Genomic DNA, 23,999 nt, shown 5'->3' with positions numbered 1-23,999 from the left:
TGTGGAACACCAATGGCATACTCGCCCTCTCCAACCCACCAAGTCCGCAATCGCCGAACATTGTACTTCCACAGACCATTCCATGAATTACAACGACACAAAAATTTTGGCCCATACATCAAACTTTTGGAGCTCGATTATCAATGAATCTGTGGAAATAAGGTTGTCTGACAACGAGACTCTCATCAATCGAGATAGCGGTTATCAGCTAAACTCTGCTTGGAATCCTGTTATAGAGAAACTTCGTAGTCGACGTAGCTATCTGCATAAAGATGAAAATCGACCTGATATTGATACACCAAGCTTTCACCGTGGAGGGCGCGATGCGGAGCGCACGGAGTTGTTATGAACGCGCACGGTGAGCAGCGCATGCGCAATGTTCACCTCAGTATGGCTTTAAATAGCGGAGCTCGGCGCGTACTCGCCAGTACTACTACAGTGGCACTCACCTGAAGATAGCCAGAAGACTCTGCGCCGAAATATCGTGGGAGGACGTTACTGATATCCGGCAGTTCTCCCGTATTTTTATGGAACAATCAGTACGGCGGGAAAGCTTTAAACATCACTATGTGATGTTTTTCCATAAGTCAATTAGAAAATTATTTATTTAATTGATTATTTGTGCCTATCACCACTGTGCACTGGAATACATAATAAGAGAATGGTACAAGGACAATCCAAAGATGAGAAGAATTGGAAGTGCAAAAGATGATATTAGCTTAAACTGCTTGGGATTCGCTGATGATCTTGCTCTCCTAGCCAACACCGTTCAAGAAGCCAGGCAACAAGTGAAATCACTACACGAAATAGCAGAGAAAGTAGGCCTTAGAAAATCATTTGAAAAAACGGAGATTATGGTAAGTGATCCACCACTTGCAAACAAAATTACGATAGGACAGGCCGGCCGGTGTGGCCGTGCGGTTCTAGGCGCTTCAGTCTGGAATCGCGTAACCGCTACGGTCGCAGGTTCGAATCTTGCCTCGGGCATGGATGTGTGTGATGTCCTTAGGTTAGTTAGGTTTAAGTAGTTCTAAGTTCTAGCGGACTGATGACCTCAGATGTTAAGTTCCATAGTGCTCAGAGCCATTTGAACCATTTGCCATTTTGAACGACAGGACAACAGGAAATCAAAATTGTTGATAGATTTAAATATTTAGGCGAAATAATAACATAAAATCTAAATGAGAAGCCATCATGGCAGAATAGAATAAAAAACTGAACTACGCAAATGACACTACCAAAACTACATACAACAGTGGCATTCACCTGAAGATGGCCAGAAGACTCTGCGCCGAAATATCGTGGCAGGACGTTACTGATATGCGGCAGTTCTCCCGTGTTTTTATGGAACAACACCGCACAGTGTTGCCGGCTTGCGGGCAGCCGTGCTGCACAGGGAGGAACACGTGCCTACAGAGCAGGCAGCACAGCGAGTGCGAGGTGCTCCGGAGCAGTCTGTCTGCCTTCGGCCGTTGTCGCGTGCGGGACGGTTCCGTGCGCCGGACAGCGCACCGCAGTTGTTTACTTCTGCGTCGCGGTATTGGCGTGTTGTGTAGCGTCCTTTACTACTGCACCTCGTGGCGCACTGTTCCCGCCGAGCGACACTTAAAGTAACATTCCAAGCCGAACGTGCACGACCACGCGCTTATGAAACTGAACAGTTCATTCGCGAAGAGCTACTACGTCCTGACCCCCAGGAAGTTACAGTTATTCACTTCTCTATCACTGGCAGTATTGTCTATATTAAAATGACGACGGAAGAAGCATGTGCCGAGGTAGTTCGACAACACGCAACACAGACTCCTTTTTAAGCATTCTGAAAAGCATATTGGGAGGTAACGGTGGATCACGCTGGTTTCGGCCTTCGAACAATTCGGGTCTCTGAGCTCCCTTTCGAACTGCCACAAGCTTTCCGACCTTACGGCAATGTTGTGGGTCACATCGCGGAAAAATAGCAGACGGTTCACGACATACCACGTGTTGAAAGGTGGCCGCCACATCATGATCGAACTCTCCAAAGATGTACCGTCCTATCTGCTGATAGGTGGCGCGCGAGCCATCGATTGGTACGATGGCCAGCCGCGGACGTGTGCCCGTCGCGGACCAGAGGACCATGTTCAGTCAGACTAACTCCCTCGACGTTTGCTCGAGGTCGCAACCAGTGACACAACTCCCAAAGCTGACAGATCAGACAGCTACGCCACAGCCGTACGCAGCCCCGATGCGTCATGAAAAGGAACTAAAAAATGTTGTGATTTAACCTCAAAGATACAAGAAGAAAATTTGTTCGACTGTCATACCAGAGGAATACTCTAAAAAACTTTTTTATCATTGAGATACAAAGGACTAATTTCGAGATTCTTTTGTTACTTCTAGTATTAACTACCTTTTTGTTCTGATGTGCTGGCGTAAAGACGTACTGTATAGGCTCATGTCTATGTGTGTGTTAAATGAAGGTGTTAAATGATGAAAAATGTGTTTTATAATTCCTGTCAAGATCAAGCCTAAATCCCATACCAATGGAGTACAAATTATTCTGTTAATTCGAGAGGCGAATTTTAGATGGAGACGACGATCTTTACGACGATTGTGCTCACTACTTTCCTTTGGTGGCCGCTAAGATTAATTTCGATGTGTTTTTGCCGAGACATTCAGAACCTGCAATCTTCCTTTTCGTATAAAAATAGGAGTCCGATTCAAAAAGAAATATTCTTAAATTTAAATAATTGCAATTCTTTTACCCAGGCCACGGGGAATGATAGAAAGTACGTGCCTCTACCCTGACTGTACGTTCGCAATCTCCGAGTGTGTTACGAAGTAATTATTTTACACAAAAAAATTTAACCCTTTAATGCATACTGTAGCTGATAAGCTACAGACCTCATTTCTTCGATTTATTCCATATGGAGAAACATTTTCGATCAAATTCGTTATGTAGCTAAGTGTATACACTCCGCTGCAGTTTCTAGTAGTTCTTCATAGCGATCATAGATGGCAGGACGAGCTGAAGCAGTTCGACAGTGAGCTGTGTGGACATACTGCCAAATGTGTGTTTTGGCGGAAAGTTGAGGTGTGTTTTTGGTGTTTGTGCACTGATTTCTGGGTTTGAAAATTACTTTTCCATTTTGAAAACGTAAGTAGATATGGTGTAAACAGTTAATTCGAGTGTCTTTGCGATAGATTTGAAATGAGGCCTGTTTTTGTGTATGTAGCTTATCAGCTACATTTTTCATTTACTGCATTTCAGGCGCTGACGTAAAAATGTCTCGAAAGAGTCAAGAAGAAATGCTTATGGAATGGTTAGAGATTCCACTAAGCAGTGGTGACGATCTTGAGTGTTTCTCTGACGATTCCATTCAAGATGAGACATATGTTGCTCCAGAATCTGTTGATTGTGATAGTGACAGTAGTGACGAAGAAAGTCAAGTACCAGTAATTAGGACTGAAGATGTTTCTGGAACAAGACAATCTGATGTTATAATGAAGGAATCGACGTCACAGTTGTCTGGTAATGCTCTGAAACTGCCATGCAGCAGCAAAAATGTTACCAAAAACAGCAGGAGTGTGGTTTGGAAAGATAAACAGTTGATTATTCCCGAACTGCAGTCAAAATTTCATGGCAATACTTCGTTACCAGAAGAAGTAATAAACTTAAATACTCCATACCAATTCTTCAAACATATATTTCCATCTAAATTGTTTGATCTAATTGTCGAAGAGTCTCATAGATACAGTGTGCAGTGTAATCCTGATAGACCAATAGATTTATCCTGTGATGACATAAAAAAATTTATAGGCATCTGTCTCGTAATGTCAATAGTTCATGTACCTAATACGAGGGATTACTGGGGAGAAGTTACTGGTACTCATCTGATCAAGACAACAATGACAGTGAATCAGTATGAGCAAATACGTAAGTTTCTTCACTTCAATGACAACAGTGCAATGATACCCAGGGGTGAAAAAGGTCATGATAGACTCTTCAAGATAAGACCCATAATAGAATTGATGAGATCTCGGTTTCAAACAATACCTGTTGAGGAGTGTGTTTCTGTTGATGAACAGATATGTTCAACAAAGGCTAGAAGTTATTTGAAACAATACATGCCAAACAAGCCTCATAAATATGGATACAAATTATTTGTTATTAGTGGCATATCTGGTTATGCCTACGATTTTGAGATTTTCACTGGAGATGAAAATGAACCAGAAAAAAGAGTGACTGGGGAGGAAGACTTGGGAGCAAGTGCAAATGTTGTAGTTCGACTCGGTAGGATACTACCAAGAAATATGAACCACAAACTGTACTGTGACAATTATTACACAAGTCTGCCACTGCTTGTATGGTTACATAAACAAGGAATTTACTCACTTGGGACAGTCAGAAGAAACAGAGTGCCAGACTGCAAGCTCCCTTCAGAAGCTGAGCTGAAGAAAATGGCACGAGGTGCATCAGTAGAGCGCGTCGCAACAGTGGATGGTGTCGACATATCAAATGTAGTGTGGAAAGATAACAAGAGTGTGATGTTGCTTTCTACACTTGCTGGACAGCAGCCTATTCATGAAGCAGGGAGGTATGACAAAAAAACAAAGTCAAGAATAACAATACCTTGTCCACAAATAATTAAGCTCTACAATAAACATATGGGAGGTGTTGACCTTCTTGACAGCATAATGGGTCGACATAAAATTCTTGTGAAAAGTCGAAAATGGTATATAAGATTGTTTTACCATCTCCTGGACATGGGAGTAGTCAATTCCTGGCTGTTGTATAGGAGAGTAGCAGAAACCAAAGGGATTAGGAGAACTATGAAACTCTCCGAATTTCGAATGGAAATTGCTCACTGTTTGTGTCGCTCAGGTCAAACTTCAGCAAAATGTGGAAGGCCAAGTAATGAACTCGAAAACCAAATACAAGCTAAGAAGACAAAGGGGCCCACAGCACATGTACCTCCACAAGATATAAGGCTGGATCAAGTAGGTCACCTGCCTTCGTACTTGCAAGTGAGACAGAGGTGCAAAATGCCAGGATGCAAGGGATTTTCCTGGGTTCAGTGTAATAAATGTGCAGTTGCATTGTGTTTGCACAAACAAAAGAACTGTTTTCAAACTTTTCATGTAAAGTGATTATCACATGCTTGGGTACAAACCTGTTGGAACTAGATACCTTATTGTTCATATATAAAAGTGTATAAAATATACAATAAATGCTCAATATTTACAACATTAATGTCCTATTTATTATTTTAGGATTTTTCCCTTCCTATACAAAGTATTTAATCATAATCAACAATTAAATTACGAGAGATTTGGTCAAAATTGAGGGAGCAAAATAAGCACATTTATTGTGGCTCGTAAGGTGTTAACTCAAAATGTAGCTGATCAGCTACAAAGCGATTTTCAACAATAGTGCTTTGTTAATTTAATTTAAAAAATTTTTCAATATTTTTTTCGAAATGTAGGCACTATAAACTAAACATGGTAATTTTTACAGCTTGAAATAAAAAATCATGCATTTAAGGGTTAAGATAGATCTTTCTCATCAGATCGCAACCACTCGTACGTGAATGTACGTACCCTCTGAATGTGTCTAGTCAGTCGTGCGCTTTGTTCTAAAGCTTTTCTATTAACATTCTTTGGATTGCATCTCCGCAAATCGCACTTCACGCGAAGTATTTATTACGCAAGTTTCAGGCTCCATTTAATGCCAAAAAATTCCGAAGTACGGCTGACTAAGCAAACCGCTACAATAATTTCATATCTCTACAACTTCAATAACAAAGAACAATAACAAAAAAACAAAAACACGAGAGGGTACGTTACAGTCACTTCAGGAAGCGCCTGTCCCCCCCTCCCCCTGCCTCCCTCACCCTCCATCGAACCCTCTCCCCCCCCGGCACTCCCCGCCGGCACCATCTCCTCCGACGGCTACGGGACCACCGATTCTCCAGAGCTGCGATGGACATCTATGCTGGTGCGGTGCCTACCTCTGCTTTTCTTCAGAAGGGCGCGACCTCAGACATTGAACGTCCAGAATGAGATTTTCACTCTGCAGTGGAGTGTGCGCTGATATGAAACTTCCTGGCAGATTAAAACTGTGCACCCGACCGAGACTCGAACTCAGGACCTTTGCCTTTCGCGGGCAAGTGCTCTACCACTTACCCGCAAAAGGCAAAGGTCCCGAGTTCGAGTCTCGGTCGGGCGCACAGTTTTAATCTGCCAGGAAGTTTCATTGAACGTCCACATTCTGACACAGAACAGCACCTCCGAAAGCAGCGGTCGCCCCGTAAACGGAAGAAGTCGAACGCAATCCGACGACACACTTCTTCATGTGGCATCACAGTCAGTGGAGCGGATACAAGACGGTGATCTCCCTTCGAGCGCCCTGACGACATGAGTGACCACTCCTGATGTTCCATCTCAGGAACGATCTCACCTGACTACGATGGATCCAACGGACGGAGATTCCCTGGATCCCACTACAGCAACATCATCAAACCTCACCCTTGATGAGTGCGACAGTTGCTTGCCACCTGTTTCAGTCTCCTGGGCTGATGAGGCCGTCGATGGAGCAGATCGTGATGGTGACTCTCCCTTTAGGCAGTGTGCTTTGGAGGTGCCTGACCCACCTTCCACCCAGCGATTGCAGCTACAGTGACTGCGCCGGATGTTACATGCCATCCGGGCATCTGTTCCAATGGTGGGAGCACGCCCACAACACTACGGCATCGCGACGATGAATCTGGCCACCATTCCGGCTTCACACAAACTGGCAATGTTCCGAGAGACCATTTATGCTGCTGATGTTGACATTACCCTCTTCCAAGAAGTGATCGTCGCTGATTTCTATGCCCCCACTGGCTACACGGCACACATCTCCCATGCTTCTGACAATGGTAGTGGAGTCGCCATCCTCTTCTGCTCTGGACTCCCTGCTGAAGATGTGGTGCACCTTCCTAATGCTGGATGTCTGGCTCTCACGCTGTTTGGCGTGCGCATCCTCAGTGTATATGGGCCGTCCGGCTCCAGTCGACGTCGTGACCAAAACACCTTCTTTGCCGACAAGGTAACGCCGCTTTTTGAGGCTCCCCTGGATGAAATGATCCTCGGTGGCGATATCACTGCGCACAAAAAGGCCTGATGACCAATTACCACGGCATTCCCCATGTGCGGCCCTCTCCATCATCATCGACACACTTCAGCTTTTTGACACATGGGCAAAGGTTCATGGCACCTGCGTAGGTTTCACATACTATATAGCGCAGTCGTCTACATCTACAGGGTTATTACAAATGATTGAAGCGATTTCACAGCTCTACAATAACTTTATTATTTGAGATATTTTCAAAATGCTTTGCACACATGTACAAAAACTCAAAAAGTTTTTTTAGGAATTCACAAATGTTCGATATGTGCCCCTTTAGTGATTCGGCAGACATCAAGCCGATAATCAAGTTCCTCCCACACTCGGCGCAGCATGTCCCCATCAATGAGTTCGAAAGCATCGTTGATGCGAGCTCGCAGTTCTGGCACGTTTATTGGTAGAGGAGGTTTAAACACTGAATCTTTCACATAACCCGACAGAAAGAAATCGCATGGGGTTACGTCGGGAGAGCGTGGAGGCCATGACATGAATTGCTGATCGTGATCTCCACCACGACCGATCCATCGGTTTTCCAATCTCCTGTTTAAGAAATGCCGAATATCATGATGTAAGTGCGGTGGAGCACCATCCTGTTGAAAGAGGAAGTCGGCGCAGTCGGTCTCCAGTTGTGGCATGAGCCAATTTTCCGCGGGCTACGCGTGAAACTTGCCCGCACGCGTTCAACCGTTTCTTCGCTCACTGCAGGCCGACCCGTTGATTTCCCCTTACAGAGGCATCCAGAAGCCTTAAACTGCGCATACCATCGCCGAATGGAGTTAGCAGTTGGTGGATCTTTGTTGAACTTCGTCCTGAAGTGTCGTTGCACTGTTATGACTGACTGATGTGAGTGCATTTCAAGCACGACATACGCTTTCTCGGCTCCTGTCACCATTTTGTCTCACTGCGCTCTCGAGCGCTCTGACGGCAGAAACCTGAAGTGCGGCTTCAGCCGAACAAAACTTTATGAGTTTTTCTACGTATCTGTAGTGTGTCGGTACCATATGTCAATGAATGGAGCTACAGTGGATTTATGAAATCGCTTCAATCATTTGTAATAGCCCTGTACATGACCACTCTACAATTCACATTTAAGTGCTTGGCAGAGGGTTCATCGTACCACAATCACACTATCTCTCTACCATTCCACTCCCGAACAGCGCGCTGGAAAAACGAGCACCTAAACCTTTCTGTTCGAGCTCTGATTTCTCTTATTTTATTTTCATGATCATTCCTACCTATGTAGGTTGGGCTCAACAAAATATTTTCGCATTCGGAAGAGAAAGGTGGTGACTGAAATTTCGTAAATAGATCTCGCCGCGACCAAACGCGTCTTTGCTTTAATGACCTCCATCCCAATTCGCGTATCATATCTGCCACACTCTCTCCCGTATTACGCGATAATACAAAACGAGCTGCCCTTTTTTGCACCCTTTCGATGTCCTCCGTCATTCCCACCTGGTAAGGATCCCACACCGAGCAGCAATATTCTAACAGAGGGCGAACGAGTGTAGTGTAAGCCGTCTCTTTAGTGGACTTGTTGCATCTTCTAAGTGTCCTGCCAATGAAACGCAACCTTTGGCTCGCCTTCGCCACAATATTATCTATGTGGTCTTTCCAACTGAAGTTGTACGTAATTTTAACACCCTGGTACTTAGTTGAATTGACAGCCTTGAGAATTGTACTATTTATCGAGAAATCGAATTCCTACAGATTTCTTTTGGAACTCATGTGAATCACCTCACACTTTTCGTTATTTAACGTCAACTGCCACCTGCCACACCATACAGTAATCTTTTCTAAATCGCTTTACAACTGATACTGGTCTTCGGATGACCTTACTATACAGTAAATTACAGTATCATCTGCGAACAACCTAAGAGAACTGCTCAGATTGTCACCCAGGTCATTTACACAGATCAGGAACAGCAGAGGGCCCATGACGCTTCCCTGGGGAACACCTGATATCACTTCAGTTTTACTCAATGATTTGCCGTCTATTATTACGAACTGCGACCTTCCTGACAGGAAATCACGAATCCAGTCGCACAACTGAGACGATACCCCATAGGCCCGCAGCTTGATTAGAAGTCGCTTGTGAGGAACGGTGTCAAAAGCTTTCCGGAAATCTAGAAATACGGAATCAACTTGAGATCCCCTGTCGATAGCGGCCATTACTTCGTGCGGATAAAGAGCTAGCTGCGTTGCACAAGAACGATGTTTTCTGAAACTATGCTGATTATGTATCAATAGATCGTTCCCTTCGAGGTGATTCATAATGTTTGTCGCCTCGACCGTATATACCTCACATGTTCCCTTGCTGCCAACTCTCGACATCCCGAAGTATGGCCTCTGGCTTTCTCTGACCACGACACCTGCATCTGCAACGTTTTCCTCGCCTGTCAGCAGGTGTGGCACAGTCGCGGTCTGTGGAAATTAAACGTTTCCCACCTGACTGTTCCTAATTGCCGACGTATTGTTGAGGATGCGTGGCCCCTCTGTCGTCGACGTCGCCCCGCACAGGATAAGGTGGATACCTTATCCTGGTGGCTATCGCGCGCAGAACGAGCTCTACGCTGGATATGGCAAAGATTTCAAAGCTTGGAAAGCGAGCACCATGGACTTTTATTATGCGGTGCTTCATGACTTCACTTCAATGACATTCTCTCCTGTCCATTAGGCGATAGTGCATCATTCTAAAGTGTAGATCACCTCACTCATGTGAGGACACTTGGAAGGAACCCTTGTCAGATGCTGCACCCGTGACCATATGCCTCACGAAAAGCTATCGATGTACCACCTCCTCACAGAACGCCGACGTCGTCGTCGAGCTCTCATCCACGACCTCACCGATGCAGAAGGACTAGAAACACTACGCAATGCGCCATTGGTCACGCTTTCTATTCTCATTTCCGCCGGCTGTACGCTGCCATCCCACATCCCCCAACCTTAATTGAGGAGGTAGCAGCACTGACTGTCAGCACTGTGCCAGAGCATGTGGCTCAAGAACAGTGACATCCGATGAAGTCTTAGATGATATCAAGGTGGGCGCTGCGAACAAGTCCCCTGGACCTGACGGCCTCCCCCTCGAATTTTACAAGTGTTTTAGCCATCTTTTGGTACCTATATGGACGTCCATCTGTCGTGAACTGGTGTCACCCACAACGACGATCCCAGCCACCTTCATTGGTGGGGGTCATCATCCCTGTTCCTAAGCCACAAGGGCGATCATGGATCTGCACTTACCGTCCCATCACTCTCCTCAATAGTGACATGAAAATTTTCATCCGTTTGTTGGCCTCAAGACTCAAGAAGGCAGCCAGATACGTCACCTCCCTTGATCGGACTTCGGTGGGCAGTGACAACAACATCCATACGGCCCTTTGCCGTTACAGGGAGATGATCGTGCTCGCGCGGTCGCAACATTTACTTGGCGCATTAGCATCGCTTGTCTTCAGTCAAGCATTCGTCTGTATCGACCATACCTTTCTGAAACCTGTCCTCTAACACATGGGTTTTCCGGCTCGTATAGTAACAGTGGTAATACGGCTACTGAGCGGTTCGACTTCAAGAATACTTTGTAATGGTCGCCTCTAGCGATCGAGCGCTCTGTCCAACAGAGTTGCCCTCTTTCCATGGTACTGTATGCTTTGCCATTAGAGCCCCTATTCCTGGGGAAATCGCCAACGGTTGGTGGGCCTGACGTTGCATGGGCACCGCTTCTGTTGTACAACCTGTGCTGACGATATAGTCCTCTACCTCCACAATGAAGACGATGTTCGCACGGGTGGCGACATATGGGGAGGCATCGGGCAGTTCTCTTAACATTTCCAGATCGAAGGTTCTGCTCATTGGTGAGGGTCTGCCTGAGAGATGCGGCACTCCTCCAAGTGTGGCCACCAGCGTCCGCTGTTGGGCATTGATTTTATGAGTGACCTCCGTCGTTCAGCGGCAACCAACAGTAGACGTCTTCTCCAAACGATCAGGGAAGGGATGTTGTCCTCAGCTAGAGGTGGAGTTAAGTATGCAGTAGCACTGTATGATATCTTCTCAAACTATGTTAAACCACATACTACTAAAAATTCTACTGCAGCAAGTACAATTATTAAAAGTATAGTAAACGATTATATACTGCAGTAAGTACAATCATTAAAAGGATAGTAAACGATTATATACCAATAGTTGTCAAGCCTACTATCTTGGTGTCAGTCAACGCATCAAATTTCATTTGTCAAGCATGAAAAACATTTCTACCTTGAATATGAAATTAAACAGAAAGTAATGTCACGGTTTCGCCCAGACAGAATCCCACAGTGTGTATTTTTCATGAATTTAACTGGTTCATCTTAACATATATACACAATCGTCATGTCTCTGTTGTTATTCGAACAGATCATAAACAGTTTGAGACTGTACACCACACAATTCACTCCAAATGAACTAATTTCGAAACAAACGTGAAGAATGAATGGACAGATCTGTTTCAACATCTTCAGATACAAGAAAGTTCCTGAAAAGAGAAAGTAAGACAAGCCCTAGTCGCACTCACCGAGCAGGCAAATCTACTATGATAAAAGTTTACTACAGATGCAAAGATATCAGGTAGGAGAAAGTATTCTGTTGAAAACTCACCTGAAATCTTCTCTTCTTTGCAGATGAAGGTACGTTAACTCATGAACTGAGCAAGTAGTTTCACTTCTTTTGGTCGCGTCATGAAGGTGAAATGACTATATTCCAATGAAGATTAGCAAATCTGCATTTGGTGAAGAAAGGAAAATATGTATGTATCTGTACGAGTTGACTCTTTCCCGTGCGAACAGTCGGTTATGATGTTTCTAGTACTAATTATTTAGTTGTAAGGATGTTTACATTGCATCAAGAATCAAGATTGCAGCACGTATGGGGTTTATCTGAAGTCATTAAAAGAGAATGTTTTGCTCCAGAGACGAGTAGCTCCACTTAATACACTCCTGGAAATTGAAATAAGAACACCGTGAATTCATTGTCCCAGGAAGGGGACACTTTATTGACACATTCCTGGGGTCAGATACATCACATGATCACACTGACAGAACCACAGGCACATAGACACAGGCAACAGAGCATGCACAATGTCGGCACTAGTACAGTGTATATCCACCTTTCGCAGCAATGCAGGCTGCTATTCTCCCATGGAGACGATCGTAGAGATGCTGGATGTAGTCCTGTGGAACGGCTTGCCATGCCATTTCCACCTGGCGCCTCAGTTGGACCAGCGTTCGTGCTGGACGTGCAGACCGCGTGAGACGACGCTTCATCCAGTCCCAAACATGCTCAATGGGGGACAGATCCGGAGATCTTGCTGGCCAGGGTAGTTGACTTACACCTTCTAGAGCACGTTGGGTAGCACGGGATACATGCGGACGTGCATTGTCCTGTTGGAACAGCAAGTTCCCTTGCCGGTCTAGGAATGGTAGAACGATGGGTTCGATGACGGTTTGGATGTACCGTGCACTATTCAGTGTCCCCTCGACGATCACCAGTGGTGTACGGCCAGTGTAGGAGATCGCTCCCCACACCATGATGCCGGGTGTTGGCCCTGTGTGCCTCGGTCGTATGCAGTCCTGATTGTGGCGCTCACCTGCACGGCGCCAAACACGCATACGACCATCATTGGCACCAAGGCAGAAGCGACTCTCATCGCTGAAGACGACACGTCTCCATTCGTCCCTCCATTCACGCCTGTCGCGACACCACTGGAGGCGGGCTGCACGATGTTGGGGCGTGAGCGGAAGACGGCCTAACGGTGTGCGGGACCGTAGCCCAGCTTCATGGAGACGGTTGCGAATGGTCCTCGCCGATACCCCAGGAGCAACAGTGTCCCTAATTTGCTGGGAAGTGGCGGTGCGGTCCCCTACGGCACTGCGTAGGATCCTACGGTCTTGGCGTGCATCCGTGCGTCGCTGCGGTCCGGTCCCAGGTCGACGGGCACGTGCACCTTCCGCCGACCACTGGCGACAACATCGATGTACTGTGGAGACCTCACGCCCCACGTGTTGAGCAATTCGGCGGTACGTCCACCCGGCCTCCCGCATGCCCACTATACGCCCTCGCTCAAAGTCCGTCAACTGCACATACGGTTCACGTCCACGCTGTCGCGGCATGCTACCAGTGTTAAAGACTGCGATGGAGCTCCGTATGCCACGGCAAACTGGCTGACACTGACGGCGGCGGTGCACAAATGCTGCGCAGCTAGCGCCATTCGACGGCCAACACCGCGGTTCCTGGTGTGTCCGCTGTGCCGTGCGTGTGATCATTGCTTGTACAGCCCTCTCGCAGTGTCCGGAGCAAGTATGGTGGGTCTGACACACCGGTGTCAATGTGTTCTTTTTTCAATTTCCAGGAGTGTAGCTTGTTGTGAATGGATTTTGTACTTTATGCGTACGCAACAAACGAGGTGGCGCTATGGTTAGCACACGGGATTCATACTCTCGACGAAAACAGCTGTAACTTCCGTCCGGCGATCAAGAATTAGGACTCTTACGGTAGTTCTAAATCGGGATAGGGAAACGAGAGTTTAGTTACTTTGGAAAGTACGCGGTAGATTTCCTTTCCCATCCTTGCCCCGCCTTCGAGGTTGTACTACAAGCGTAATCTGCTTTCCATTTATAATTCCATAACATACGAAGGTTTCATGTCAGAAGTGATTAGGTCTATAAATGCTCAGCTTCAGCAGAACTGGTCGGTATCTGAGTATTTTTAAGAGAAAAAGGCTGATATACTAACAGCGAAGGCAAAACATTTCCTTGACCTTTCTTCGGATCAACTGACACCAGATATCTTTCTACGCAGTTCGTCCCTGTGATAGTAAACAACCCAGCTATAACTGGTAAATACCAGAACGCGTGTAGGCTTATCTCTCAAGTTCTGGCAACAGAAATGCAACAATTCGCCTATCTCCCTGCAGTAATCCGTGTTACTTTTCAGGCATATCTGTGAAAGAAACAAACCACTTGATGGCTACTATATTCGTACTGAAATTTAAGTTTAACTCTTGGACGATAAAGTAGCACCCTACCTTATAGTTCTGGCTTAGTAAGCACACTAAGGTTGTGTTTGCTGTTCTCCTCTGCCATAGATGCATCTTTTTCCCTATATGCTTCATCGTTACTTTTCTGTAACTGCTATGTTTCTTCGGAACAGGTTATTATAAATATAATTTGCGATAGTTTACAAGAAAAAGGCTTTTTCCGTGCTGCATATTAGCTTTTTTTTAATTTTATTTACGCACCAAGACGAACTTTGCCTTTTTAATAAGGCATCATCGGCGAGTGTCAGATCAGCGTCTAATTCAATATTTATAAACCAAACAACTTTCTGTCGGCCGGGGTGGCCGAGCGGTTCTAGGCGCTACAGTTTGGATCCGCGCGACCACTACGGTCGCAGGTTCGAATCAAGCCCCGGGGTTGAATGTGTGTGATGTCCTTAGGTTAGTTAGGTTTAAGTAGTTCTAAGTTCTAGGGGACTGATGACCTCAGAAGTAAAGTCCCATAGTGCTCAGAGCCATTTGAACCATTTGAAACAACTTTCTATCATTTGGAATACTGGTTGAAAGCCCTGAATGTTTCATGCAGTCACTTCGTTTCCGTATCATAGTACTTTAACTACCATTGTCTGTGTCTGATACACTGCATAATAGAATTAAAGGATCACTTTCTTGAAACCCAGTAATTATTTCCCATTACGACATACAAGATTGAAATTTGTCTCAAAAATGCATGGCGCCCTGCAACGCTTCGAATAGCAAGATGTAGACAAAAGGTGGGTTAGTGACGTCATATTGACCGCGTTACTGCCCCATGCCCCATGAACGTGTCACACCATGAGAACGTCGTCCAACCCCCTCTTATCCACAATAGACCCCTTCTTTGACGTATCCGCGATGGAGTTAGAATCTTAGGACCACGGCACCCGGCACTGAAATCACACAGTTTCCGTATATGTAGCCGAGGTGAACCTTTCAGACACACCGCCGCTCAGAGGTTGATACACTACTGGCCATTAAAATTGCTACACCACGAAAATGACTTGCTACAGACGCGAAATTTAACCGACAGGAAGAAGATGCTGTGATATGCAAATGATTAGCTTTTCAGAGCATTGACACAAGGTTGGCGCCGGTGGCGACACCTAAAACTTACTGGCATGAGGAAAGTTTCCAGTCCACCGCTCGTGGTCTCGCGGTAGCGTTCTCGCTTCCCGAGCACGGGGTCCCGGGTTCGATTCCCGGCGGGGTCAGGGATTTTCACCTGCCTCGAGATGACTGGGTGTTTGTGTTGTCCTCATCATTTCATCATCATCCAGGAAAGTGGCGAAATTGGACTGAGCAAAGATTGGGTAATTGTACGGGCGCTGATAACCACGCAGTTGAGCGCCCCACAAACCAAACATCATCATCATCATCATCGAAAGTTTCCATCCGATTTCTCATACACAAACAGCAGTTGACCGGCGTTGCCTGGTGAAACGTTGTTGTGATGTTGCGTGTAGGGAGGAGAAATGCGTACCATCACGTCTCCGACTTTGATAAAGGTCGGATTGTAGCCTATCGCGATTGCGGTTTATCGTATCGCGACATTGCTGCTCGCGTTGGCCTAGATCCAATTACTGCTAGCAGAATACTGCTAGCAGATATGGAATCGGTGGGTTCAGGAGGGTAAGACGGAACGCCGTGCTGGATCCCAACGGCCTCGTATCGCTAGCAGTCGAGATGACAGGCATCTTATCCGCATGGATGTAACGGATCGTGCAGCCACGTCTCGATCCCTGAGTCAACGGATGGGGACGTTTGCAAGACAACAACCATCTGCACGAACAGTTCGACGACGTTTGCAGCAGCATGGACTCGGCTCGGAGACCATGGCTGCGGTTACCCTTGACGCTCCATCACAGACAGGAGCGCCTGCGATGGTGTATTCAAAGACGAACGTGGGTGCACGAATGGCAAAACGTCATTTTTTCGGATGAATCCAGGTTCTGTTTACAGCATCATGATGGACGCATCCGTGTTTGGCGACATCGCGGTGAACGCACATTGGAAGCATGTATTAGTCATCGCCATACTGGCGTATCAGCCGGCGTGATGGTATGGGGTCCCATTGGTTACACGTCTCGGTCACCTCTTGATGGCATTCACGGCACTTTGAACAGTGGACGTTACATTTCATATGTGTTACGACCCGTGGCTCTACCCTTTATTAGATTCCTGCGAAACCCTACATTTCAGCAGGATAATGCACGACCGCATGTTGCAGGTCCTTTACGGGCCTTTCTGGATACACAAAATGTTCGACTGCTGCCCTGGCCAGCACATTCTCCAGATGTCTCACCAACCGAACACGTCTGGTCAGGGGTGGCCGAGTAACTGGCTCGTCACAATGCGCCAGTCACTACTCTTGATGAACTGTGGTATCGTGTTGAAGTTGCATGGGCAGCTGTACCTGTACACGCCATCCAAGCTCTGTTTGACGCAATGCCCAGGCGTATCAAAGTCTTTATTACGGCCAGAGGTGGTTGTTCTGGGTACTGATTTCTCAGGATCTATGCACCCAAATTGCCTGAAAATGTAATCACATGTCAGTTCTAGTGTAACATATTTGTCCAATGAATACCCGTTTATCATCTGAATTTCTTGTTGGTGTAGCAGTTTCAATGGCCAGTAGTGTATGAAGAGAGTCAATGCGGAACAGTCCGTACAGGTCCATTTTCAAAGAGCTCAACAAACTTGGATGGTAATACTGACAGTGTTACCGACCAGGGGTCTTAGAGGGGGCCTTTGTTGTTTTGGTCACGCATGTGTTAATGTCGCACCCCTTTGTGATCACGTTGCAGGAGGACGTAAAACCGGAGGCCAGAAGAAGCATACCACACTTCGCTGCTTCGGATCACGTTCAAATTTCGTAGAATGCTTTAACGGGTGCTAATGGTTTCAGCCAGTACACCAGAGCAATAATTGCGAAAGCACTGCCCTCGAAAGAGATATCAGCACTTTCTATGTGGCGGCTGGCCTACGATATCCTTAAGCTGTCGGCACACGGACCGTGCATCCGAAAGTTGAACGTTGAACGTGCCGAGTTTCTGACGTCATAGCGTGGAATAGCACGTTGTGAGGCGCCATATTGGCATCCATTTCAAGCCTATATGTGTATGTGCCGTTTCTGAGCACCAGAAAATCGAGAATCACTTGAAAACCCGTTGTTAGTTGTGTGATCCATTCCAATAAAAAAATGAGAAACATCATATTCGTGGCAAAAGAATTATTATAACTTGCGTATTGTGAGGGTAGGCTAATTGAAGGCAGCGACACATTGAAGATCCACCCAATACGCATTGTTCTTGGTACAATTAGTTATAATTAAATTTCAATTAGTAACATAATTATCTATGATTCACATTTTTAGTGATTAAGCACAAGGAACACGTTGTTGGTTTAGCCCTGCCGGCCGGTAGCTCAGCCTGTCAGAGGGATAGCTGACCTCTGTAATAAAAAAACTGAGTTAATGGATCAACAAGGAACTGAAACGGGTGTCTTTCGACGTCTGCACAGAACAGATACAACGAACGAAAACGAACAAAATGAGATTTAAAAAAAAAAAAGCTTAATGGGTAGTGTCCTTGACTGATAATGAGATTTTGTTGAGGCAGTGGTTCGCGTCTTAACACTTGCAATTTTTTTTCCTAATATTCGCGTTTTTATTAGGTTCTGATATTTTATTATTAGTTTAATACAAGTATATACTATAATATTTGATATTATGTAAATATAAGTTCACCTTTTTTGGAGGGGTGACTTTGTTCGATTGCCTTAATCTACAGGACAGCTTGCGCTACTTGTATAAAGATATTTTGCTCCGTTTTGTTTTACGCTTCGTAATTACACATGTTGCAAAGATTCTGTTACTGGGTAGGAACACTGATCAAGTAAGACTGACCTTAGGGTTATACTAAAATGTGGGAATGATGAAATAATGTTTATCTTATCTGGAGAAGTATTCCAAATTTGTACCGCACTGTTTGTAATGAAACTTTTATAAGCCTGTGTCATTACTGATTGGACATGGTACTTTCGTTTTCGTGGACCATGGAGGAAATGTGCGTTTTAATAGAGCTAACGTGGTAATTTTCGCGCGCCCATTGAGTAAACAGTGTTTGTAATGAAACTTTTATAAACCTGTGTCATTATTGATTGGACATGGTGCATGGGGGCTTAATTAAATATAATGCAAATAATTTTTAATTTTAGTAGCTGTCTGTCCGGTTGCGCTGTCTCGTAACCGGTTGGCCCTGACTAGTATTAGTACGCAATCTGACTGTATAGAATAACAACAAAGAATGAAAGAAAACTTCCGTTAACACAATTAATTAATTAAGTCCCCAGCAACTATAAAAGCTACGAAACAACAAAGCACAAGTGTAACTGTTCTGTGTGTGTAAGTGTGATTCAACGTACACATCTGGCATGGTTCTTCCTCAATAAGACAAGGTATTTTAAGCACCATTTACACTGAAGTATTTAAAAAAAAAACAGAAATACTATAATTGCATATAGAAACCAGAATTACACTCTAATACATGAACACAAGCCAGACTGAACCTGTGACCAAGAGGCATTGTTATTTAGGACATTTGACATGAAAAATAAAAAATTTCTTTACCTTCATATATATTGACGAAAAATACACTCTGATCATTACAACATCCGCAATCGAACAGCATCGGCTGTGTAGCCCATCAGAACAACTGCACACGACATGCTCACAACTAGTACGGCTACATCAGAACTCCTACTGCCCACAGCAACTTCTCAACAAGCACTCTACGGCAACTTCTCAACAAGCACTGCCAGTGGAGGCGGCTGAATAATACTCTTTGGCGCAATCTCTGGCGCTGTGACTCAGTGTAGCCACCATTCATATGCCCCTCCTCCACGGGCCAGAATTTGATGGTAGTTTTGCCAGCATTGGTGGTGAAAATACCACCAAATTCGTCCAAAAAATACAGACAATAATTAAAAAGTAATATTAATAAGTAAATATCACATAACTAAATAAATTTTGGCTTTGTACTGACCCTTCAATAACCTAATATATAAAATACAGTAAGGAATACAAATGCTTGCATACATATGATTTTACATAATAGTTTACACAAATATCATGTGGTTAAACAATTCAATCAATAGCGTCAGCAATGACGAATAGGTGCAGGTAAGAGTCTCATAACATTTCATAAACAGTAAACACACAAAAAATCAGTTTATACAAATATTCACATAAAATCCTTTCAATAAACAGGTAGCACTCCTCAGAGTAGTTGACAGTTCCAACAGTAGCACCCAGCAATGATCAACAGGTGCAAATAGCAGTCTCATAACATTTCATCAGCAGTATTTAAACGGCTTCAACAGTGGCACCCAAAAATGGCGAGCAGGCGCAGACACCAACAAGTGACATTATCTCAGTAGAAGCAGTCCATTAGTGGCACCCAGTAATGTTGAACAGGTGCAGACACAAACAAGTGACATCATTTCAGTAGAAGCAGTCCCTCAGTGGCACCCAGTAATGTTGAGCAGGTGCAGGTAACAGTCCATAATATTCACTATCACTAATCAGACAGTTCATCAGAGTTCATTAACAGAAATTAAACATTTCCAAGTGGCACCCACCAATGTTAATACGTGTAAGCACGAACAACAGTTTAAATGCACACACAATTGCTTTTACAAAATTATTATCAATGCTCTAACACTAAACATACAAACTACAATAAACACACAAATGATATCAGATAACTGTCATATTAACTATTAAAAATACACAAATGCCAGTAAACCTATAATATTTATAGGTGTCAGTGCAGGCCACACAAACAAGTAAAATAATATTTAGGAGATAGATCGGTACCAATTATTTGGGATTAGGAAAGGAAAACACACAAAACACACTCACTCATCTCTCATCCACATATTAAGTACTACTGCGTAATTGAATAGTGTTAACTGTGTAAATGCAATTCTGTCAAAATTTGATGTTCAATATGTGTATCAAGTAGTAATGGTACACTGCAATTACTTCCTCTCTCCAAAAAAAAAAAAAAAAAAAAAAAAAAAAAAAAAAAAAAAAAAAAAAAAAAAAAAAAAAATACTGCTTATTGATTGAACAAAGTGTGTGTGTAGACAATCTTCCATCCACTTGAGTGTTCTAGTCTGCCATCTTCATCCTCCTTGTTCCATATAAACCAACAAAAAATATGCTCCTCACTTGCTTTACCTCTTATCCACCAAAACTCCAATAATCATCAGCATCACATAATCTTAGTACTTCAATAATACCTCTTATGTCGATACATATAAACCTTATCATCAATACCACTTACCTTACCTCTTGTCCACCAAAACTCCAATAATCATCAATTTCACACAATCTCAATACGTCAATAATACCTCTTCAATACGTCGATACATATAAACCTTATCACCAATATCATTTTACTTCCATAACAACTCTTTCCTCTAGTCAGTCTCCTCGAACAAGTATAGATAAAATCCTAGTGCAAACTTCAATTCATCATCCTATACAATCCGAAGACACAATGTCCACACACAACCTCTGTGTAATCCATCTGACCCAAATCTTCTACTCATTATGAATCATAAAATACATTTTGGTTACCTTGTCCATCGTTAAATAAAAGAAATGCATACATGACCTCTAACAGCCTTTAGTTCGAATAACTTTCAGTAAGAAACTACGAGTACGGAGTGTGAATGATCGTAATACACTCCTGGAAATTGAAATAAGAACACCGTGAATTCATTGTCCCAGGAAGGGGACACTTCATTGACACATTCCTGGGGTCAGATACATCACATGATCACACTGACAGAACCACAGGCACATAGACACAGGCAACAGAGCATGCACAATGTCGGCACTAGTACAGTGTATATCCACCTTTCGCAGCAATGCAGGCTGCTATTCTCCCATGGAGACGATCGTAGAGATGCTAGATGTAGTCCTGTGGAACGGCTTGCCATGCCATTTCCACCTGGCGCCTCAGTTGGACCAGCGTTTGTGCTGAACGTGCAGACCGCGTGAGACGACGCTTCATCCAGTCCCAAACATGCTCAATGGGGGACAGATCCGGAGATCTTGCTGGCCAGGGTAGTTGACTTACACCTTCTAGAGCACGTTGGGTGGCACGGGATACATGCGGACGTGCATTGTCCTGTTGGAACAGCAAGTTCCCTTGCCGGTCTAGGAATGGTAGAACGATGGGTTCGATGACGGTTTGGATGTACCGTGCACTTTTCAGTGTCCCCTCGACGATCACCAGTGGTGTACGGCCAGTGTAGGAGATCGCTCCCCACACCATGATGCCGGGTGTTGGCCCTGTGTGCCTCGGTCGTATGCAGTCCTGATTGTGGCGCTCACCTGTACGGCGCCAAACACGCATACGACCATCATTGGCACCAAGGCAGAAGCGACTCTCATCACTGAAGACGACACGTCTCCATTCGTCCCTCCATTCACGCCTGTCGCGACACCACTGGAGACGGGCTGCACGATGTTGGGGCGTGAGCGGAAGACGGCCTAACGGTGTGCGGGACCGTAGCCCAGCTTCATGGAGACGGTTGCGAATGGTCCTCGTCGATACCCCAGGAGCAACAGTGTCCCTAATTTGCTGGGAAGTGGCGGTGCGGTCCCCTACGGCACTGCGTAGGAACCTACGGTCTTGGCGTGCATCCGTGCGTCGCTGCGGTCCGGTCCCAGGTCGACGGGCACGTGCACCTTCCGCCGACCACTGGCGACAACATCGATGTACTGTGGAGACCTCACGCCCCACGTGTTGAGCAATTCGGCGGTACGTCCACCCGGCCTCCCGCATGCCCACTATACGCCCTCGCTCAAAGTCCGTCAACTGCACATACGGTTCACGTCCACGCTGTCGCGGCATGCTACCAGTGTTAAAGACTGCGATGGAGCTCCGTATGCCACGGCAAACTGGCTGACACTGACGGCGGCGGTGCACAAATGCTGCGCAGCTAGCGCCATTCGACGGCCAACACCGCGGTTCCTGGTGTGTCCGCTGTGCCGTGCGTGTGATCATTGCTTGTACAGCCCTCTCGCAGTGTCCGGAGCAAGTATGGTGGGTCTGACACACCGGTGTTAATGTGTTCTTTTTTCCATTTCCAGGAGTGTATTTCACAGTGTGTACACCACTTCAAGAATCATGGCAAAACAGAAGCAAACATGTGGAGTATTTCTTGTGTCAAATGTCACTTGCTATTTCAATTGCTCACGAAGAATGCAGTGTAATAACTGTCAATAGTCTAAACCTAGTGTTGATATGTCATGTCGTTAGCTTCCTTCATATTAGCATAAATTTATACAGCTTCCATAAAACCTCCAGCTCATGTGACTTCAATGAAGTTTCTTGTACCAACGTCGTTCGTAGAATTACAGCAGTTCATTTTCTTATCTTAAAAATATAAGGCACTGAGCGTAATCAAAACATGCAATAGCGAGTAAATATACCAGTAGAGAACAGAATGTCAACAAGTGGATGCAGCACAATCCCTACAACGAGGCTCTGCCACGCGAACAATAATTAATACCATAGTGTAACCTAAAGTCTATGTTCGTACACTGCGTATCATCATTTATATATACCAAATTAAAGAGCAGTTATGACAACAAAACAGAAATGTGTAAATATGCAATCTACAAGCAAAGCAGCAAATATATATCTTACATAATAAACAGGTCATTAGCAATATCTCAGCATAAGCAAATAAATGTTCATATGTAATCTTAATAAGTAAACATGAAGACGCAAGCAGATAAATCACAAAGTATAATCTACACATAACCATATCAGCACAATTAATCATGTGACAATTATAATTTAAATAAATAAGCACAGCAGGCACATAATAAAAAAAGTGACATCAGTGAAAAAGCATAGCAGCCAAGCGATGCATAATATACACAAGTAATAACCCTGTTCATTAATAAAACATTGTCAAAATCAGCAAATGTATGCAAGCACATCGCTTCACAAGTAAATTCATAGAACATAAAATTTAGCACAAAGTATAAATCACGTAATTGCGAGCAGCAAATTACGTCTAAAGTACGTACCTAAGTGGAAATATGTTTCCTGAAAAATAAACTCAATTAATAGTTACCTTTTTAGTTTATTACTTTCTTCTTCGAAATTACATTCTTCCTGAAATTTGCTCGATAGCAAGTCCTCTTAACGTCGGACATACACAGAATTTACCTGAGGTTCTTAAATATTTTATACAACTGTATCCTGAAAAATACTGAACGTTAATAACATAATTTATCAAGTCACTATAGCTTTATACTGAATTTAATCAGAAAAATTAGACCGTGTATTTGTTTACGGCTGTTAGTGCATTCGCACTGAGCGCTCGATCAGCTGTAGGTACGCGTGACGTAGGAAGTAATTGTTGGCGGTCAACGACTGCCTTGTGCGGCGCGCAGACTTGACTGTTGCTTTGAGTATGTACCGCCGCCGGAACATGGCGCAGTATCCTTGTTTTCTCTGCATGTTTACATGTAACTGTTAGTCTCTCAAAAGTATGTCATTCCACAAAAATTTTAACGTTCGATATATGATGTATTCCCTTAGAGCGCCGAGATTTAAGAGTTTCTACTTCTACAGTGTTATCATGAATAATTTTGCGAACCCTATATGGACCGTTATAAAGCAGAAAAAATTTGCGACACAAGCCTTTTCCTTTGTGAGACAAACGGTGAGACTTAATTAACACCTTTTGACCAACTGACAA

The 23,999-nt window shown here is 44.5% G+C and overlaps 1 protein-coding gene across 1 annotated transcript; it reads left to right on the top strand.

The window, feature by feature from the left end:
* Positions 1-3,261: 3,261 nt before the first annotated feature.
* LOC126088481 (piggyBac transposable element-derived protein 2-like) lies at positions 3,262-6,658 on the top strand. Its single transcript, XM_049906623.1, has 2 exons — positions 3,262-4,977; positions 6,425-6,658. Exons 1-2 carry the CDS (start codon positions 3,262-3,264, stop codon positions 6,656-6,658), a joined length of 1,950 nt encoding a protein of 649 aa, XP_049762580.1.
* The last annotated feature ends 17,341 nt before the right edge of the window (positions 6,659-23,999 follow it).

The sequence above is a fragment of the Schistocerca cancellata genome, chromosome 6 (genome assembly GCF_023864275.1).
Source record: "Schistocerca cancellata isolate TAMUIC-IGC-003103 chromosome 6, iqSchCanc2.1, whole genome shotgun sequence".
NCBI lineage: Eukaryota > Metazoa > Arthropoda > Insecta > Orthoptera > Acrididae > Schistocerca > Schistocerca cancellata.
Note: the sequence above shows the minus strand (reverse complement) of the source record. Positions and strands in the feature narration are given on the sequence as shown.